General features: G+C 29.1%; 1 protein-coding gene across 1 annotated transcript; it reads left to right on the plus strand.

Annotated features, from left to right (window-relative positions):
- Positions 1–5,707: 5,707 nt before the first annotated feature.
- On the plus strand, positions 5,708–10,206 carry LOC145814045 (aluminum-activated malate transporter 2-like). The gene is made up of 6 exons (XM_082910566.1): positions 5,708–6,438; positions 6,945–7,085; positions 7,561–7,833; positions 9,232–9,341; positions 9,438–9,581; positions 9,718–10,206. Exons 1-6 carry the CDS (start codon positions 6,153–6,155, stop codon positions 10,138–10,140), a joined length of 1,377 nt encoding a protein of 458 aa, XP_082766692.1. The 5' UTR covers positions 5,708–6,152; the 3' UTR covers positions 10,141–10,206.
- Positions 10,207–23,208: the final 13,002 nt, after the last annotated feature.

A 23,208-nucleotide genomic window follows, 5' to 3' on the forward strand; every position in this document is an offset into this window, starting at 1 on the left:
AGGGATGATAGCCAATGAATATACAAGGTATAGAATTGGGCTGAAGTTTGTAAGAGTTATAAGGTTTGATCCAAGGAAAACACCTATAACCAAAACTTTTAAGAAAACCAAAATCTGGAGCATGATGAAACAGGACTTCAAAAGGAGTTTTGTTATGCAATTTGGAATTAGGTAGTCGATTAACAAGACAGACAGATGTTTCCAAAGCATCAAACTAATAGGACAATGGTAGAGCTGATTGATGAAGAAGAGCAATAGTAGTACTAATGAGACATCTATGCTTCCTTTCTGCAACTCCATTTTGGGGAGGAGTGTGAGGACAAGAAAACTGATGCATAATACCATGGTTTTTAAGAAACAAATCAAACTGAGTACTAGTAAATTCACCACCACCATCAGTTCAAAAAATTTTAAGAGTAGTCTCAAATTGATTTTCAACAAACACTTTAAATTCTTGAAATTTAGAGAAAATCTCATTTTTGTAGCACAAAGGATAAATCCAAGTAAATTTATAAAGAGAACATAGTATTTAATATGAGAAGTGGAAGAAGAGAACGGTCCCCAAACATCACTATGGATGAGAGACAATGGTTTATTTACAGTAGAATTAGACAAATTGAAAGGCAATCTATGACTTTCGGCCACATCACAATGAGTACACAAATGAGTTTTATTACAAGAAGATGATGAAATAAGCAAACTAAAACTTTTTATGAGAACTTATATCTTATGAGATGAAGGATGACCAAGCTCGGTATGCCATGTAGCAGGGGAGACAGAACTAGTGGCAAAAAAAAAATACATTTGAAGCAAATGGTGCATGTCATGAAGATTGTGGCAAACTAGAAGGTAACTGATTGAGACCATGACTATGAACACCTTTATAGAGAAGTTTCTTGGTGGTCTTGTCTTGAATCATAAAGGATTGGTTATCAAATGTGATAGTGCAATTATTATTAGAAGTTAATTGATGAACTAAAAGAAGATTAGAATAAATGGAGGAAACATGAAGAATATTATTGAGTTTAAAAGGAAAGGAAGGAGTAGGGAGGATATCTTGACCTGTGTGTTGAATTGGAATGGACTGACCATTACCAATAGTAACCTGATCGGTACCATAATATGACTGATATTGCTAACAATTATTTAGATCAAGAGTCACATGAGGTGATACAGTAGAATCCACATACCAATTAGCAGTTGGTAATGAAGATCTAGGTGTAGAGGAAGCAATAAAAGCTGCCTTAGATGAAGAAGAGGATGATTGAAATGAAGCATCCATCCTATACCAACAGTTGAGGGTAGTATGGTTAGATTTGCTACAACGTTGGAAAATCAAAGCAGAAGCCGAAGACTGATATGAAGAATGAGAAAACTTTTGAAAATGTTTACCAGCGGCACTCCTTGGATTTGGAGAACCACAAAAAGTCTACCGCCTCTATGACCTCCTCTTCTTACATAAAAAGGTCGATTTCCTCGAAAACTAGAGGACTGAGATTCATAGGAATTTTGATCCTTCATTGCAGCATATGCCACTATAAAATCTGAAGATAGAGGAGCTTTAGTATCAACTTCTACATGTAAAGCCTCAGAAAGCATTGCATTAAGCAAGAAGTCCATTTAGAGCAATGAAAACTAGATCTTCATCTTGGACAGGTGAAGAACCAAGTGCCAACTGATCAGAGATGGTCTTGAGTTGAAGAAGATATGCTTCCATTGAAGAAGATTTCTTGGAAATATTGTTCAATTGATTCTTCAGTTGATGAATTTTATAACAAGAGAGAGAAGTGAATCTTTTGGCAAGAAAAGACCAGACGTCTCTACAAGTTGAGCAATCAAATACTGAGGTAAACACACGAGAGTTATTGTGATGCAACTAAGCAAATAGGAATCTATTTGCTTCCATTAGAGATTATGAGTTGATCATAGTCTTGCCATCGGAATCAAACATAAATTCAGAGGGACATTCAATAGAGCCATCAACAAATCGCAGGAGATTTGTGGTTTGGAGTATATTTTGGAATTGGTTCTTCCAAACAATGTAATTTGATGAATCCAATTTGACAGTAACAAAGGAATTCAAATTAGAAATCAAGAGTGTGAGATTAGAAGGAAGAGGATTTGAAGAATCCTCTATGAACAACATTGAAGGCCCTTACATTGTGTTTGGTTAGGGGATTTAGAAAGAGATTTGGAAAGTGAAAGAGAAAAGATGAGTGAAATTAGGTGAAATGTAAGTATATTTTATTCATATTTTACTTACCATTTCTCTTTTCTTTTCTAAATCCTTCGCAAATCTCCCAACCAAACACAACATTAGAGAACCTAAGCTCCTCGGAGCACTGGCTCTGATACCATGAGAATGATATGAATATCTAGATTATTATTTCAATGAATGAATACTTACATCAACTCTATTTATATACGTCACTTCGAATTGATAACCAACTATGTCTATCCTATATCTAACCAACTCTAACTAACTTAACTAATATAACAAAATATGATTATATCAACTAAATAAAGCTTTGGTGTGCTATAGCTTACAAGCTTTGCTGCAATTCTTGATTAGATGCACTTGATACTGACTTAATAATCCTATCACTTTCTACCTTCACCATCACACACCCACCACAACCCCTCTTTATCACCACGAACCAAACCCTAGATCTAAGATCTCCAAATCACAATCGCTAGTTTTTTTTAATCTACTTTAGGCAGTATTGTAGGAACCTCTACTCTAGAGGATCTAGACGACTTGAAATATTTTCAATGTTCTGGTTTACGGAAATGATGTAAAATGAAATGATCATTCCGTCATAATGTTTAGGGTATATGGTAAATCCTTCATAACTTTTTCACTAAACTCTACAAAATTTCATAACATAAAACATAAAAATCACAACATTTTCACCACAAAAATCATAACTTTTTTTTTTATCGTAAAATATCATAACAAAAAATCATTGTGTCATAATAAAAATTACAAAATATCATAACATTAATTGCTATCTCTAACTTTTGGGTGCATACCATAAATTCACTATTCGAAATTTTGTCACAAAATGTCATAGCACACCACAAACAAACATAACTTTCATCAGAAGGAATCATAACTTCTTACGATGTACACATTTTTAAGGGGTGCACGTACTAGAATTCTTCTAATGTTCATTCTCACGTTTGATTTGTGAAAACGTGACAAGAAAAATATATATTATAAATAGAATTATCATTTATAATGACGAGGAATGATTATTCTATGGAGAGTTAAAAGAATAAGCAATTCATTCTATTGTATTTCGTTTAGCAATGGATTTGTTTTATAGTCTAGGATTCTTAATGTATTTTTGTGTCTTGAACTACTTAAAGTTGAGTTGATCTTCCATATTCTTGGCCCAAATTGTTATTTTATGATAATATTAATAGATTAGACTTTGTATTTGGATAATAAATTTGAATAAAAATTTATGGAGAGGAAGAAAAAGAGAAGAAGAAAGTTACAAGCATAAAGATAAATTTGAATTATATTAATTAATCTTGTAAAATCTTATCTATTAATATATATTTTATATTTAATTTTATAATCAACTTTTATTATGAAGTGTTTTATTTATAAAAGAGTTCAAGAAAATTAGCTAGAAGGCTATGAGTGAGAGCTAGGACATCTCTCTCTGTCTCTCTATTGACTCTTACACATGGATCGCTGAGTGAAAGTGGGTCAAGTGCCAAACCACTAGATAGAGACATTCTTTTTCACGCTTGTTTGTTTCTTTCTCTTTCACTATTTGCGTCACAGCTACATACTTATATAGCATGTTTGGTTATTTGATGCGAGTGTATAGGTTTTGCTTGGGGCGGTGGTTATTTTGGTTGACTATTTGATTTGTAGGTTATTTTGGGTCTCGTTTAGGAACATGTTAATTTAGTAATTTTTTGATTATTTAGCTAAAATATGAGCTAAAAAAAATTAGTATGTTTGGGATGACTTTTTGACTTTTTACGAAAAGATGTGCAAAAAGTAGAGAGAAAAGAGAATCTGTGACTTTTTGGTATGGATTATTGGTTTTTTGGCTAATTTAATAACTTTTTGACTTTTTGGTTAAAAAAGAGGGTTTCCAAACGAGGCTTTAGTTTGACTAAAATAGTTGTGTATAGAAAGTTGAATTTGTTTTTTTTGGTAATTGATTTGATGGTGGTGAGAGAAAAAATGAAATGATTATGGGTTAGATATGATAGTATTTCGGCCATGCTACAGACCCCAGTGAGGTGACCCCCATTGACGACCCCCAGTGATGTGTCGCACTGGGGTTGGCCGAAAATCAAAAAAAAAAAAAAAAAAAAAAACCAGTTTTTTTTGTCCAATGGGAGCTGACCCCAGCACCCCCAGCTGGGGGTCTCAGTCATTTTTCATAGTATTTTTGTTGCAAATTGGGACACATATAAAACTGGGTCTCTGCCAGTGATTTTTTTTTTTTAAATTAAAATTAAAATTTTTATTATTGGTTTTTTTTTTTTTTTTTTGAGTAACATTTTTGTTCCAAGTTTGGCTGCCTATGAGATTTGGTTCTACTGTTAAATAAAAATTTAAGCATACAGAAATCAATTACAGATTTGATACAATTCTGAGGTGAGTTTTATCTTTTTGAATACTCATATAAGAAAGTTGTGTAAGATTCTATCAGTTTTTTGTGCATATAAAAAAACCTCTTTTGAGCCCATCTCCAATCTTTCATCAAGTTTAAATTTGATGAAAAACGTATTAAAATTCAGTTCCAACCATTTTATCAAATCGATATCAAATAAGGGGAGTTGAATTTTTTATCAAATCAAGGAAACTTTATCTTTTCATCAAATTTTGTAGGTGGCCGTTGGACTTCAAATTTTGTAGATTACTGTTGTTGCTCTACCTATAAAATAATAGTTCTCTATTTTTTATTCTCACCATATCACTACTTTCACAATTTCTTCTTTTTTTATTATTCTAAATGTCAATTTTTACTCATGGCCGGATGTCCGTCCAGACATTTGACAATGGTGCTTCTAACAAGATTTGATAAAAATTTTAAATTTACCATTAAAGTGAATCATATCAAATCAAACTTCTAATCAAATTTTTATTTAAATTTGATACTATGATACTATGAAGTTGCATACCAAGTGCAAAGTGCAAAACAGCAATGGAAAACAGTTCATGAAATTTTTAAATTTTTTTTTGTCTCCTTTTGGACTTCTGTTGACCTAAAAATAGTACTTGCAATTGCAATAGTGACCTGAACTAGTACTATAGAGAAGTCACTATGGAATTTATCTTTTCAGGAATTTAACTAAAGTAGAACACAATTAATTTACAAACACTTAGGTCTGTGGGGGTAATATTTAGATTTATTTTTTTTCAATTTATATTTATAATTTTTTTAAAAGTTATATAAATAAAAAACAATCAATAACCATCTTTGAGTACTGCCAACCACCTCTCATCAGCGGCAACAATCTTTGGCCGCCACTTTCGGCAGTAGGTGGGACACCACCTTTGATCGTTGACAACCATCTTTGATTACTATTTTTCGCAGCATAATTTTTATTTATTTTGCCAAATAAGTTTTTAAAATAAATGTTTTTATTTTTATTTTTATTTTTACTAAAATAAATATAAATATATTTAATGTTTTCTATAAATTGGTTGTTAGAGGGAAATTATGACCGAAGATGATTGATAGTAGCGATTACTACCTATGGTGATCAGAGTAAGTTGTAAAGATAAAAAAATCAGAATAAGTTATTAGAGAGTGACAAAATGTGATGATGACAATAATAATAGCGGTGGCCGCCAAAGAGAGTGAGATAATGAATCCACCCAAATCAAAATGCGTCAATTTTAATAGTTAGAACCCACTTAAATCAAAATCACCTCCCAACCAATTGCTTCCACTTCTTTTAATGAGCTTTCGTAGCAAGTACGTGTTCCGTACAAAAAGATTACATGACGTGTTCATGTCATAAACTTTTGTTTTTTTTGTTTTTGTTTTTTTAAATTGTTCCCATCAACACAATTTTTCTTCTTTAAATTACTGAGCTCGTAGAGTCTCACAAACACGCATTTTCTTAGTTATCAAAACAGTTCATGCAAGTTTTCATTTCCTCATTCTGCCATGGAAATTGGGTCTGAAAACTACGTGAAAACACCGCTCTTTGCGCGCAGTTGGCGGTGGTTGAAGACTCTGCCGGAGAAGTTAAAAGCCGAGGTGGTTAAGATTGCTAGGAATACTAAAAAGATTGGACAAGATGATCCAAGAAGAGTAATTCATTCATTCAAAGTAGGGCTAGCACTCACTTTGGTTTCATTACTATACTACTTTCAACCTGTTTACAACAGTTTTGGGATCTCTGCAATGTGGGCTGTAATGACTGTGGTGGTGGTTTTTGAATTCTCTGTTGGTAAGTTCACGAGCTCATTTATATTTGATAATGAAGCACACAAAATTTTGGAATTGTTTTGTTTAGCTTGATACTCTTTGTACTCACATTCTTTATTAATGTTTACTGTATATATTACTCTTGATTTTCATTAATAAAATTTTTTTTTACTAATAAATTTTTTTTTTCAAAATTCACTTACTATATATGGTGCACGAATTAAAGCATAAAAAAATAAAACTGTACACGACAACATAGAAGTTCGTATTTAAACTATGTGATTTAATTATATGTAAGCAGACTTAGGCATTTATTAATCCTTCACTAACAAGTTCGGTAAAGAAAGACCAATTTAGTGAAGGGAGACCTTATTTTATCGACATTGGCCCATTTGTTTTTATTGATGTAATCAGGTTGGTAAGACATTTAATTTTTATTAATAAAATTTTACTTTTGCTAATTAAAAAAAAGAAGAAATCTACGACAAAATACATGATGAATTTTACATACATTTTTTTTTTTGGCAGGTGCGACCCTTGGAAAAGGCGTAAACAGAGGATTAGCAACATTGGTAGCTGGTGGTCTAGGTGTTGGGGCTCATCACTTGGCTAGTATATCTGGAAAGATTGGCGAGCCCATACTAATTGGATTATTTGTCTTCCTCCTAGGTAAGTACTATACTACTACTAGCATTTTGGATTGTGTTTTTGCATTTATTTAAAAAAAACTTGTTTAGGTAAGTATTTCTAAACCGTATAGCTTAGTGCACGAGAGTTTTGTTAGTGAGAGTTTAAAAAAGGACTAGACATACCTAACTTTATCCACATATGTACGGAAGCAATTTTCGAGAACTTAAGGGAAAAAAAAATAATGAAAGACCAAAAATTTGTTTTAGAATTTTTAAAAATTATTTTTTGCACAAAAATAAAAACAATATGAAGACAATGTTTTTTTTTTTTTCGAAGTTCTCATTTTTATTTTTTATTTTTTAAAAACACAAAAACAACAAAAATAACAAAAACAAAATCAACAAGCTCTAATTCGTAATTTATTAAAATAATATTTTAAGAAAATTATGTTAATATTACTCTTTTATAAATTAAAGTTTTCCATTAAATTTAGTTTTTTGGGCATGTTGTGCAGCTGCAGCAGCAACATTTATAAGATTCTTTCCCAAAGTGAAAGCCAGATATGATTATGGGTTGTTGATATTCATATTGACATTCAGTTTGGTATGTGTCTCTGGTTTTCGAAATAATGAGATTTTGGAATTGGCTCACCAGAGACTCTCTACTGTTCTTATTGGTGCGACTGCTTGTGTCATTGTCTCCATTTTTGTTTGTCCTGTCTGGGCTGGTCAAGACCTTCACAATCTAGTTTCTCTCAATTTGGAAACACTTGGCAGCTTCTTAGAAGGTACATCCATTTATGACATAATTGAAATTGTTTTTAGAGTTATGTTTGGGGTAAAAAAAAAATTATCAAATATTTGATCAAATATGTTACATAGGTGTAGGTCACATAGGGTCTTACATGAGACTTGTACCCATATAAGACATTTGATCAAATATTTGATAATTTTTTGACACTTCTATTATTTTTGATGTTATTAATGGTTATCATAATAATATTTCAGTGATAGTTTTGAAATTATGAAGTATTTTTTTTTTTTTTTAATAAATCTTTTAGTACAATATCTATTTGTATGTAAATTGGCCTCGTTTGGCAAGTTAACATTTTAGTCAAAAAGTCAAAAAGTTATTAAAAAGGTCAAAAAGCTTATAATCTATACTAAAAAGTCAAAGATTATCTTTTCTCTCTACTTTTTGCACATCTTTTCGTAAAAAGTCAAAAAGTCACCCCAAATATACTAGTTTTTTTTTACCTCATATTTTAGCTAAAAAACCAAAAAATTACTAAAATAGTCTGTTCCCAAACGAGGCCAGTCACAAAAGGATAAGTTTAGGAATATGAAAATTAGTTTTAGGATCAGATACAATATATATATATATATATATGAATATAATTTTTTTTTTTAAAAGTGTGTTCAACTAACAAATTCTTTAAAATCTTATTTATTAATATACTAGTGCATGCCTGTGTAAATAAAATAAGTGAGCAAAAATGAAAAAAATAAAGAAATAGGAAGGAAAATAAAAAGGGGGAAAATAAGAAATAAAAATATAAAAAGGAAAGAGGAAGGAAGGTGGGCAAGGAGAGAGAGAGAGAGAGATTGCATGAGTGAAAAAGGGGAGGGGGAAGGAGGTGGGTGAGTGAGTGAGAATTAAAGAAATTTTGACCCTTAATAAATTTGGGAACTAATCTTAACTCTTGAAACAAAATGTATCTCTAAGATATTCTGACACATTTTCAAAAAGTCTCATACTTTATTATATAGATATTTTGTGTTTTCTTATGTGTTTAGTTTTTGTGTTGGTAATAGAACTAGTTAGAAGGCAAAAAAAGAAAATGAGAAAGAGGATAGATTGAAGCATTTGACTTTATCATATTTAATAAGTGAATTTAACACATAAAAAATTACACAAAAAATAATTCAAAAAACATTGTGGCATTACATGTCAAATATTGTAGCCCCCCTACTTTTTTTTTTTTGGGGGGGGGGGGGGGGGCACAAGAGCCGAAATGTTACAATGCTTTTTGGATAATTTTCGATGTAATTTCCTGGGTTAGTGGACTTATTCTATCAGAATAAAACATTGAACAACATAATTCAATGCACAAAAGATTCTTAATCCCTAAATTATTTCTTGTAATTGTTAGCCTCCATACTAACTATGAAAAGCAAATTTGCAGGATTTGGAGATGAATATTTTAGAACATCTGAGAGTGAAGATGGCAAAGACAAGTCATTTCTCCAAGCTTACAAAAATGTTCTCAACTCCAAAACCAGTGAGGAAACCTTGGTGGGTAAAAAAAAAAAAAAAATCATATTTTCTCCCTCCCTCCCACCAGTAAAAATTCTTGAATGTTTCCCATATACTGATTTTCTGAATTACCAGGCAAATTTTGCAAAATGGGAACCACGCCACGGTCATTTCATGTATTGCCATCCATGGAATCAATACCTGAAAATTGGAACCCTCACTCGACAATGCGCTTACCGGATTGAAGCTCTTAATGGCCACCTTAATTCCAAGACTCAAGTATGCTACAATATATACTACAATCTATTCCTAATATCCTTTATTGATACATAACTAAAATGTTTTCAAAAGAGCCCTAATTATGTGAATAAACATGTTTAATTCACCTCCCAATTATGCTCTGCTATTGATACAGGTAATGCCAAAAATCAGTGAACATTTTCAGGAAATATGTATAAAAATGAGCTTGGAATCTGGAAAAGCTCTGAAGGATCTAGCATTAGCCATCAAGACAATGACAGAACCGTGCCCTGTCGATCCCCACATTAAAAACTCAAAAACTGCTTCGAAACGCTTCCAATCCTTGCTTGAATTGGACTTGTGGGAAGACCTCAACCTCCTTGAAGTAATACCGGTTGCCACAGTGGCTTCACTTCTAAGTGATATTGTTGTCTGTACAGAGAAAATTGCTGAGTTGGTTCACGAGCTTGCAACTTTAGCACATTTTGAGAGCGTAGATTTCAAAGAAACACTAGAGAAATCAAAAGTAAATCAATGTGGTCGTTTAGACCATATTGCTGTAACAGTTGATGGTTCTAGTCAGCTTGTGAAAGTGTAATGTAGTAACACACAACATAATAAAATTAACTCATACGTAGAATAAGTTCCTAATTTTATTTTAAAAGTATATCTTAGTTGGTTTGCTGCAATCCTTTTCCTTTGATCCATACCATGCTGTTTGTTCCACTGTTCTATGACACTTTTTTTTTTTTTTTGGAACGAAAGGAAGCAACTTTTATTTAAATTTATATGAAACAAAATTTACAACAGAACACAAAAAAAGACGCCCCTAATATCACAGATAAGTACTAATAGCAAATCGGGAGAGGCCTCCTGGTACATATAGTCAAAAAGCATGGAAATTGCTTCCTTAGCCAAAAGTCTGCTGCTTGATTTGCCTCCCCTTTTTTTTTTTTATCAGCAAAAGAAAAGAAATTTCGTTGATGAAAATAACATAAGTTACATATGAATTTGCATCAATAAAGAAGAGGGAAGTTCACAAAGCATTATAGCAAGATTACCTGATTCCAACTAGGTTGGCACCAAGAAGAATGCCCAATCATATGTTAGCACAAGCCCCAAATGTTGGTGAGAGTCCAACCGAAAGAGGAGATTAAACATAAAATTTTGAACCAAAGAAAAGAAAGCACATTTAGCCCACTATGATGTGCAACCCAACCAAGAGCATCCAAAGGCACTAAAAACAGATTATCATCACCCCCAGAGCTGCTTTGATTTCCATGACAACTCCAAGCGTTAAGGGCCTCCTACGAACACATCAACATACCTGTTTGACAGTACATTAGCTAAAGGACTTGAGCTTGGATATTTGTCTTAAAACAAAGTTTGCTTCTTACTAACCCAAGTAAGGGCTACTACTGAAAGTAAGTACTATGGTTAGGGGAATGTCAAGCATGGTTTTAAATATCAACTAATAGGGCACGCATTGTCTGATATGTAAGCATTTTTTGGTATTCTGATGTATATACATTCCAATATACAAAAGGAAATGAAAATTATATGTGCCTCGACCGATTTGCAATATGTATATCGTTTCATAATTGGTTCATGATCCGACTCATAACTGGAATAATTAGTTTGGTGGTTACGAATTTATTAATTATCTTGGCTCATGATTTTAAAAAAATTCATGACTGCATAACTTGATTCCCGAGATGTAGTGCTCAATACTTTCAATATCGCTAAATTTGTGATGGATACCAATTTGTCTTCTAATACAACCTTTAATGCCGTAGTTTAGTCAAGCCAGCAAATTATATTAAATGGTTGTTTAATGAAACTTGGGCTGCTTCAGTTGAGAGTCTGCTCAAACTCAGCTTTTTGTTTAAATCTAAGCTTGAGCCCAACTTTTGTGAGAAATTGCTTCACCAAGTCTAAACTCAAGTGAAACTCGAGAATTTGGATTGGATTTGAGTTTTCAAATTCAAACACAAAAAAAAAAATCATTTCTAGTTGTGGTTACATAATGTATAGCTTTTATTAAAAAGAAAAAAAAATCACAAAAATACAAACACAAAACATAATAAGAAAATTGATTTGAGTTATGTGTATCAAGCAATAAATTGTATTACACTGCAATATGATTTAAGCCAAATGGTAAGAAAATAAATTTAATTTAATTTAATTTATGATATTTGATGTTATTACATATAATTTACTTATATTAACAATAGAATATGGGTCGGTCGAATTGTGACAAACCTAATCCACAGTTAGAATCTAATTTGAGCTAATAAATTTATCCAACTACTGAATAAATTTAAAATTATATACATATTGTTAATTAATAGGAGATTATACACAATATGAGCTACTTTTGAGCTAACAAATTTTAATCCAAGTACTGATTAAATTTAAAATTATATATATTTGGTCAATCAGTGATTACATACAATAAAAAGAAAATTATATTATAGTCCAACAACAACTATAGAAGTCTAATAGTCAGCCCAACAGATAGCCCTCGTAATGGCCGGAAAAAAAGGAAAAAAAAAATTAATAACTATCTGAACAACCAACTATACGTTAAGGAGTTCAAAATAGAAAAGAAATGAACAACACAATAAAGAATCTCATAATAAGAAATAAATGATCAATCTTTACATTTAGCAATACTTAATTTCTTGACCTTCCAAAATAAAAAAGTTACCAACTGAGCTAGTTCAATTAATTTAAAATTATATTATTAAAATTTTTCAAACTAGACTCTGATTTTGTTTCACTAAGCCCAATTGGGCTCTTTAGATTCAGCAAGTCAATTATGTAGGGTTTTTATTTTTTTAAAATTTTTTTTTAGTTATATTACCTCTTTATTTTTCTACATATTTTTTCGTAAAAAGTTAAAAGGTGAACTTATTCAAATCATACCAAATACTCTCTTAGAGCATCAGCATCAGAGTCGCCACAATGACTTTGACGCTATTGTAGAGAGTCAAATTGTAAATATATTGATGCATCAAAGTCGCTATGAGGTTCATTCATTTTGACAAAGCTACAGTTCCTCCTCTGATGAAGCGAGGAACTGTTCACAGGGTAATCAATTTTTTATTATATTTTCTTTTTTGTGCTTCTTTCTCCCGCCAACAAGAACACTATCTCTCATACCACCATTACTGTCAACATTTACCGGAGCCATCACACAAATTTCATTCTCACCATGAAAGTTCATCAGGTTCTCTCTCTCTCTGAACTGGAGCAAAGCTGGGGTCATCTCCTAGGATGTCCCTCGGGATGTCCCATGAGAAGAAGAAAAATGCTAAAATTTTGCTTAACCGGTCGACCGCCCGGTCGACTACCCTGGCTCTTGCTGTTCTGTTGTTGCTCTGGTGCTGTCTTGGTGCTGTCTTGGGTGTTATTTTATACCTGCTTTAATATATTTAAATTGAAAAAGATAAAAGAATAAAAAATAATATTTTAATGAAATAGAATTTTAAAATAGAGAGTTTGATGGAGTGTGTATATAAAAAAGAGGCAAGCTAAAATAAAAAGGTGAATTTTGAATTATAATTTGACTCAAAATTTACTGAAACTGATGCGGATGCTCTTAGCTTGAAAGCTGTATACAGCCATGCTTACTATTAACAACAATACATAAAATAGTATCTACACTCTATGTCGGTTCAGACCAAAAAAATAAAATAAAATAAAATAATAATAATAATAATTAAATATCAGCGGCCATTTTAAAAAGTATTTACATATTTATGAAGAAATTTATAATTTAATATTTTAGTACTTATAAAATTTATCATTTATATGCAATTATTTTTTAAAATTTGTACTGAATTGATATCTCTCGAACAAAAAAAATGATATCTTCACAAAATAATTATAGACACATGAAAAAATTTAAAATTTCAATTATTAATGTTTATAAAATTTACCATTGATCTGAATTAAAAAAAATACACTGAAGTGATATTTTTTAAAAATAAAAGTAAAAATACACAATACAACATTAAAAAAAAAAAAAAAAAAAGGGGGGGGGGGGGGGGGGGGGGCGGGAAGAAGAGAAGAAGAAGAAAGAAAAAAAAAGAAGAAAGAAGAATGTGGGATGGAAAGTGGGTATGGAGCTGTTTCCCACTAAACTCGGTAGCATCCATTAAATTCAGCCAAGAATATTCCACTTTTGCTATTTAATTACAGTGTAGAAATGTTGCCAATCTTATCATGCTCGTGCGATAGCTTATTATATCACTTTTAATATATACTATTACACCTATCATCATTGCTTGTTATATATATATATATATATATATTACATATCTAATTTTTTTAGGTTTCGACACCCGGTCCTTATCACATGATGTTTTCTTTCACATGGAGAAAATATACAACAAAATATAATTTGTGATTAGTTTAAAATAACAAGTTTATTATATAAAAAATATATTTGTTTCACTTAAAATTATGGACTCCACAGTTTAAAATAATCACTAATTATTTTATTCACGTATACCTTACTAGACGTGTGAACAAAAATAAAAGATAGGAACATAAAAAAATTGTCAAAAAATTTATTTCAAAATATGATGTGTAGTTAAGATTTAATTTTTGTATATTGAGAACCACATTTAAAAAGAATCTCCATCATACATTACCTTCTTCTTAGTATTTTTCTAATACCTAGCATTCCAGCGTGAACAAAATTGAATTCCAACAAAATTTTTGGGTTTATAATACCTCTATGCGTGGAGGTTTCTTTCATTTGTGGAGTGTGTTTAGTTTGTGTTTTGAAACAAATTTTCAAAAAAAAAAATTGGAGAGAGAGTTTAAATTTTTTTTTTAGTTTATTTGGTTGTATATATTGAAAATAGTTTTGGAGTTTGAGAGTTTGCAATGATTTGATATTTTGTTGTAGTTGAGTACGTGTGTGTGAGAGAAAAAGTGATTGAGAATGAGAGAAGAGAAGGAAAAAGTGGTTTTGAAAAAAAAAATTCAAAAAATTTGAACTAAACAAAATTTTGAAATTTTTTTTCAAAAATTATATTTTGAGATACAAATTACGTGTAGGTTTGTTTTTCTCCATATATGGAGGCTCTCTTTTTCTCTTTTGCAAATGCATTATTATCGAAATGTATAATAAACTAAGTTTTGTTCTTTCTGATAAAAAAAAAAAAAAAAGTATTCCTTTCTATTAGGGGTAAGCATGGTCCGGATTGGGATAAAATCATGACCAATCCGTTATTTACAATTCTTAAAAAATTGGAACCAATCCAATTTGTTTAAATCGTGGAACCAATCCACTCAAACACGGATTGGATCGGTTTAGAACTACAAATTCACATAATTAAATAACAAAAATAAATATATATATATATATATATAGAACATTTTAATTTCATAAAAATATAAACATAGCATCATATTAGTTCCACAATAGCAACATGTTTTTCCATAATAAAGATATATTGTTCTAGAATTTAAACAACCATAAGAAAACTGATTCCATTATAAGTATTTAGACCATTACAAATTAAAATTAAAAACTAACAAACAAAAGTAATAAAAGAAGATACTATGCGGGTTTAAGTTTTATATGGAATAAGATAATATACTATGCGGAAGGGTGTATAATATAAATATAGATTATTGGTATACGGTCTGATCGGTTCCAATCCAGAACCGTGAGGTTCAATCTGAAACTGATTCGTAAACTACGAATTTTTAATTTTTTAATCCGGAATCAAATCACAGATTCAAAAAATCAATTCAAATATACCGAATTAAACTGAACTAGATCAAATTACAAATTTTACAGATTTTTTACTCAGTCCTACTTTTTACGATATTTTCAAAGTTGAGCGTGCACAATTGGGAGCTTGATTCTACCCTAAGCAATTTAAAGACATGTACTTTGCATTGTCAACTCTATAATGCCCTCATTAAATTTCGTATCGTCTACCCTTTTTTTTTCCTTCTTTTTTTCAATAATGTTATCATTGAAGGTATTCCTTACCTAATTCTGTCACCACGAGTGCTTTGCATAATGAAATTAATGATAAATCGATATTTCACAATTCACTTCCAACCTTTCATACTCCTTTTTTATTTTATTTTGTCATCTTATCTTTCATTAGGAGAGTTGTCAAAGGCCAAAACAGAGTGTGAATATTATTTCTCAATAAATTTTAGAAGATCATCACGATATTGTAAAATTTTTGTATAGAAATAATCTTCCTATAATATATATATTTTTGATTGTGAAATAAAACAAGTTGATGCATGGAAGAGCGCATGCATGGATTGAACAAACTAACCAGAACAATTCACGAACAATAAGTTAGATTACTGTTATTTGAATTGTATTAACTAATTTCAATTTAAAAACGAATAGCCGTAAGGTTTATAACTTTATTTATTATAGTAGAAAACTCCTAATTGGCTACAAAATAGAAATATAATAATTTTAAACAAGACATTGAATAATTTAGATAATATTGAAAATGACTAAAATGAAAAATTCGAGTTAAATTTAAATTTAGATATTAAAAGACTAAAAGAAATATGCTAAAACAAGTTGCAACTAAAATGGAAATTTATACACAATGTAATTAACAAAATAGAATTTTTTTTAAAATGATAAAAAAAACACAAAATTGAAGGCGTAAATGATGAAATCAAACCAAAATTCATAGTTAGTTAGTTGTACCGAAATGGCAAGTACCGATTGTTGGGCCATTTCACATCGAATGTGTGTTATTTAATAGATGAGACAATGTTAAAATTTTTTAAAATTCTAAAAATTTGATCATAGGAAGTGTTTTTTTCTTGTAGTAGCTACCATCATTACCCTCCATATTTATTTGCTGGGCACTGCAAGACAGACAAACAAACAAAATTGAATACTTAAGTGAGCTTTTGTACAATTTGATGAGGAATATACATAGTACTTTATCAAAATATGCTTCTAGGTTAGGCCTTGTTTTTCTTACTTTGTCAAGGTAACGAGTTGAATTTGTTGTTTGTGATTACAACCACAAAATACACAACTTTCAGTTTCTTGTTCTTTTTTCTTAATTGGAAAGTACAAGTGGTGCACTGAGTCATCATTTTGCAAGGCACTTCCAAGGGTGTACTTATCACTAGCTAGCACTTGTTTCCATTTCATCACTAAGAAAATAAAGTAGTGTGAAGATAGTTATCCCATCAGCCACAAATATGCTCATGGAGAAAGAGAGTTCAAACTTTGGTTCTATGTATTAGTATAGAAATGAACCAAATATACTGCTACCAATTAAAAAATAAATTTGGCAAAGTGCCAAAGACTATTGTCAAAGATTTTTTTTTTTTTTTTAAGCCACCATGTACAACTATTCAAATCCTTCTATGTTATTTTTGTAAGAAAAATTATTAACGAACACAATTTGTAAACATAAATCTCATACAAAAATGATTCATAAACTCATATTTGTGCAATTGTAAGTCATGATGATGAGTGGTTTGGTCTGAAATAAAAGGATGGTAAAATGTCACATTATTCTGTATGAATTTTTTTTATATAAAAAGACTATTTGTATAAGAGTTAAGTTTCGATCTACCATGTGACCGTGTGTGCCTACTCAATAGTAGGGGAGGCACGTAACCATTATGTCTAAAAATTAAGAGAAAAAGTGATTATGTCCATCTACATACTGACGACTCTAGAAATTTTCATCAGTAGTGTCAATCTAAAACTTAAATTTCATAAATCAGACAAAAAAAAAAAAAAAAAAAAAAGAAGAAGAAAATTCATACTAATCATATCCATCACCTATTTCCAATAAATCAACAAAAAATTTACTCGTACATGAGTTTTACAATTAATATTATAATATTCACAAATCATTATCAATACTAAGAAATACATCATTTTTCAATATAAACCAAACCAATTACCCTTAAGTTCCATAAAATGGAACCGACTACGCATCATTTTTCAATATGTGAAACTAAAAATTATTCATCTATTAATCTCCTATTCGATTACGCAATCTATTTTTATAAATTGTATTGTAAAAAACACTCATTCTACAACGTCAATTTTACAAGTAAATAGACTAAAATAGAGTGATGAGTGAAAGAAAACCTAAAATCAAATTACTGAAGTCCGAAGAATATTTCTAATAAGGGTTGGTTTGGGGTGTCCTAAAAAAGTGCACTTTTTGTCTTTTTACGAAAAGATGTGCAGAAAAGTAGAGAGGTGATGTGATGGAAAAAAGATAAAAAGATAAAAAGATGGATTATATAGTAGATCCCAAACTAGGCCTAAAAAATACTTAAGATATTATCTTTAAATTTATTCACAATAATATAGACGATTACGTGTTAGTGGTTGATTTATTTATAAATAAACCAATTAAGACCCAATCTCTTGCCAATTGCTTCAATTGGATGGACTTACAAGGAAGCCAATTCCAAATATTTTTAAATATTTTCTTATATGTCAATTTATGGATTCAAATGAGTGGAGTTCAAAACCAGGGTTCAAAGCAACAATTTTTAGTGAGTTCAATTTTGTTTACTTTCCTCTAAAACTCCTACATTTATATGAATTGTTTTAAAAAGTTGGTTAAAAATTAATTTTTAACTTTTTTTTGACTTTTTTTTTTTTGAAAGAATGTGCAAAAAAAATAAAATAAAAATTAATATGACTTAAAATAAATTAAAAACTGCCTTTTAACTTTTAGGTAAATTCCAAAATTGAACCATAATATATATATATATATATAACCTTTTCAATTTTTCCCAGGGGATTTAGGTGACAACCCTGACTATGCCGTAGCGTTGCCCCTACCTCTACAATTAGAAGGGCACGTCACGTATGATATAGGGAGTGTTTGTTTCAGTTTTTCAGAGTTAATTTATGATTTTTAATTTTGGAAAAATTATTTTGGATTGTTTGGTTAAATTTATTTCAAATAACTTTTGATTCTAACAGCTTATTTTAACTCAAAAAAGTTAATTCTGAGAAGCTGCTCACCCCTTGCTTCTGATTATCAGCTTCTGCTGTGGACATGTTAATTTATGATTATACTCTTAAATTTTTTTATTTTTTATTTTTTTAAACATAGAAAAAGACTCAAATGGACTATAGATTATTATTAATATTTTTTATGAGAAATGTAGACAAACAAAAAATAAAAATTAATTGAAAAAACTATTTCACAGCTTATTTAACAAACACTACTCAGTAACTTAAATCTATAATCCAACAGTTATACCAAACAGATTAACAACTTCTGATTAAAGTTATAATCTATAATCTATTAAGTTATAATCTATAAGCAGTTTTAACAGCTACACCAAACGGGGCCATAGGCAGAACCTATTATAAAATAATAAAAAATATATATGTTATATATATATGAATTTCTTATTAAATTTTAGGAGTATTTATATATAAGTCTTAATTTATGAATTTATATTTTATTAAGTCTTAATTAAGGTTTTTTGGACTTTCAAGTTCTATTAAATTTTTAAGGGTAAATTACAAATATACCTCCTGAGGTTTGATTAAAATATAAATTGCTCCATGTGATTTTGAAAATTACATTCCACTCTCTGAAGTTTCTAATTTCATAACAAATCGTCATTTGTTATTAATAAATTATTAAGTCAATTAACAGTTTTTAATGATGTTATAAATATGTTTTAATTAATAATTTAGGTAATTTTATTATTGTATAGGAGAGCAATTATGAATTTTTTTTAGTTAATTCTGTTAAATAAATTTTTTTAACAATGAGTATTTGTAATTTTTCAAACTACAGGAGACAATCTGTACTTTAAGTAAATCTCATGGGGTGTATTTGTAATTTACCTAATTTTTAATAATAAGAATTACTTTCCAAACAATGATTGTTCATCATTTATGATTATCTATAAAAGAATATAATGATTTTTTTTGATCGGCAAGGAATATAATGATTTGATATTTATTTTGATTTCAAAACTTTAAAATTGAAAAAACTAAAAAAAAATTATTTGTAAAAAACTAATCAGTTTGTTTGATTTTAATTTTTTGAAAACTGAATTTTTTGTTTTTTGTTTTTCTTTTTAACAAATATGTATAAAATTTTAAGCTTTTATTTATCTTATTTTTTAGATGCGCCTTACTTAGATATGTTTAAAAAGTAAAATATTTGTGAAAGAATATTTCAAAAAATTAATAAATACACAAAAATATGAAAAATATACTGAATTTTTGCATTTTTTAAAAATATTTTTGGTATTGAGTGAATTTTTTAAAGATATTTTTCACAAAAATTACAATTTTTAAGTGTATTTATGTTAGGTATGTCTAAAAATTAAAAACATTGCTTAAAATATTAAAAAAATTCAGTAAAAACAAAAAAAATACGAAAAAACAAGAAAGTAGAATTTTCTTAACAGTGTTTTTAGAAAACCCAAACCAAACAAAGTTGTTTTTTTATTGAAAAAATTGAATTATTTTTTTGTGCAAAACTAAAATTTTTGTATGTATAAATGAGCATAATGATAGAATATTGATGTGCAAAACTAAAAAAAAAAAAAAAAAAATTAAAAATTGAAAAACTGATAATATTTTCGATTTTATTAGATAGTTGAATCAAACTAATAAGTAGAAGGAAAAAAAACGTTTAATCATATACTTTATTTTTTTCATTAGTTAGTGAAACAATTATCTGAAATATTACTATATAAAATTGATAATATTCTTAGTTTTAAAAATTGAAAAAAAATTGATTATATTCTCAATTTTTTTAAATATTATTTATTAGTTCAAAAAAATCTTAGATAGGACTTGAACTATTATAACATTTATAAATAAGACTTTTAACTAATTAATTCTAAATTTTATTACCACTAAATACAAAGATAGTAGACTCCACATAAATAAATACCAGTGCTTTCTACTCACACAAATGTTTGGATTATAAAAATAAAAACTTTAAAATTCAAGAAACAGTTATTAGTTTATAGATTAACTTTCAAGTGGTAATGGAATTATGGATAGATTTTTAAAACTGGCGAGGGGTATGTCTGCGTATAGAAAATTAGGCTTCAAGACACTAACTTAGAACCTTTGCTTCATATAATAGTAGATAGATACGTGAGATTCATTGTATTGTGTTTAGTGATGAGAACATTAAAGTATTTCATTCAGAAATTTCTCATTATATTCTTCACTGGGATAATATATATGTATATATATTTCTTGTAAAAAAAAATTGTAAGGTTTAATAGGTATCTAAAAACTGTCGGAGAAAAAAAAAAAAAAATTCTTCAGTTATGCAATTTTGGAGATTATAAAATTAAAATAAGAGGATGACAGTAAATTATATTATTAACATTTTGATGGTCTAATTGAATTTTTAATTTTATTCAAAACAAAACATGAAAAGAGGTTTTCTTAACGTCTATAAGATGATCATTTTATTAACTGTCAAAAAGTCATTATAAATTATCACATTACTCTATTTATTGTCTGCACATCTTTTTACAAAAATCATAAAATTAGTAACGTTGTTTGTTTCCAAACTGGGCCACAACATATGATTTTACTATCCGAGACCAAGAGGACCCAATTGATTTTGATAAAGTACTTGGGCTTGGAGGCCCAACCAATACAAAAAACTTGCTCTTTTGTACTCAAAATCAATCCAAGCCCAATCTCCATAAACATTATAATAGATGGATTGGGCTTTGGTCTGGCTTCTCGAATACCTTAATCGAATTCTATAACCTAAGATGCTCATTATATGACAAAATATATCACTTTGCTTGTTTCCACTTTTTAAAAAATACTTTTCAAAAAATTCTACTTTATTATTTTTCGTATTTTTTTATTTTTACTGAATTTTTTTAATATTTTAAACAATTTTTTTACTTTTTAGACACACCTAACATAAATACACTTAAAAAGTAAAAAAATTATAAAAAAATCTTTTAAAAATTCACTAAATACCAAAAATATAAAAAAAAATACAAGAATTCAATATATTTTTTGTATTTTTATGTATTTATTAATTTTTTAAAATATTTTTTTACAATTTTTTTACTTTTTAGATACATTTAAGTAAGGTGCATCTAAAAAAGTAAAAAAAATGTTTAAAATTTAAAAAATCTTCACTAAAAACAAAAAAAAAAAACGAAAACCAAAAAAATCAATTTTCAAAAAACTTAATCTAGAAAACTCAAACCAAACACACTGTATAGTATTCGTAGTCTTTATTTAAACCATTTGAAACTGCATTTTTCCCCCAATATAATCTCTCTGGTACTTTTGTTACTTAGCCCGATTTAAGAATTGACTATTTTAATTGATTTTTTTATTTATTTTATAAAAGAACATAGAAAAAATGATGTGATAACTCACAGTAACTTTTTAACTATTAACCTAAGTCCCCAAATGGGGCCTTATTGTTAGAATTTTGAACAAAAGAAGATCATGTGTAAAATTACAGAGCTCAAGCTGAATTCAAAAAGAAATTATAGGAATATTCTTTTGATTTCACTTTGGTTTCTCAAATTTTGCACATGGTTATTTTCTATCTAAAATGTTAACTGTGCATGATGGAAGGACAACATTACAATAAAACTAAAAGGTATGGGATTCAAATTAAAACTATGAAGACTAAAATCAATACAAGTTAAGGTTTGAGGGACAACAATTTAGGAACAATTACTTTTAGGGACAAAATATTTTTATTGTTAAACGTATCATTATTATAAAATTTACAAATGAAATTGGACAGTTAATGATAATTTGCTATCCATTTGGAACCAAATTTTCAGTCTAAAAAAATACAATTTTTTGAGACTAAAATATTTTGTTATTTATTTAGCAACATTTTCAAAATTTTGTCGCTAAAAGTTTTTTTTCTGACTTTTCAAGACGACTTTTTAATGAGTTTTCGTAACGACAGGAATTGGTCTCCACATATTTTTTATAACAAAATTTTTACTTTGTAGAATCAAAAAGTTTAATTCCTAACACTCTTATTTATTATGGTGAATGATAATTTACATAAATTATGGAGACTAATTATATATTTTATCTATAAATAAATGAAAGTGTCACGCATGCTGTTAAAATCCAGTACTTTGAGATAAACGCTAATAAAATCCATCAATGAAGAAGGACAATTGAATATTCATTTATTTATTATTTTTTTTTTGATACGTAGGAAGTAAACAAAAGAAAATAGAAATACTCACTATAAGAAATAACACTTTTGCCGATCAAAAAATTAGTCACTAAAAGTTCATTTTTAATCGGCAAAAGTTATCTGCGACTAATTTTTTTGGTCGCTAGTTTTGTCGCTAATTGAAGGTCAGCAAAAGTAATTCGCGACTAAAATTTTGGTTGATAGGGAAAAATGATATTTTTCCGACCAAATATCTTAGTCGCCAATTGTCACATTCCACGACCAAAAGTTTGGTCGCCAATTATCACATTGAACGACCAAAAAGTTTGGTCGCCAATTGTGACATTTCACGACCAAAAAATTTTGGTCGCCAATTGTGACATTCTGCGGCCAAAAATTTTGATCGCCAATTGTCACATTCCACGACCAAAATAATTAGTCGGCAATAGACCTATTCGCGACCAAATCCTTTGGTTGCCAAAATTAATAATTTT

The sequence above is a fragment of the Camellia sinensis genome, unplaced genomic scaffold (assembly GCF_055761805.1).
Source record: "Camellia sinensis isolate YWXY unplaced genomic scaffold, ASM5576180v1 Unanchor1, whole genome shotgun sequence".
Taxonomy (NCBI): Eukaryota; Viridiplantae; Streptophyta; class Magnoliopsida; order Ericales; family Theaceae; genus Camellia; species Camellia sinensis.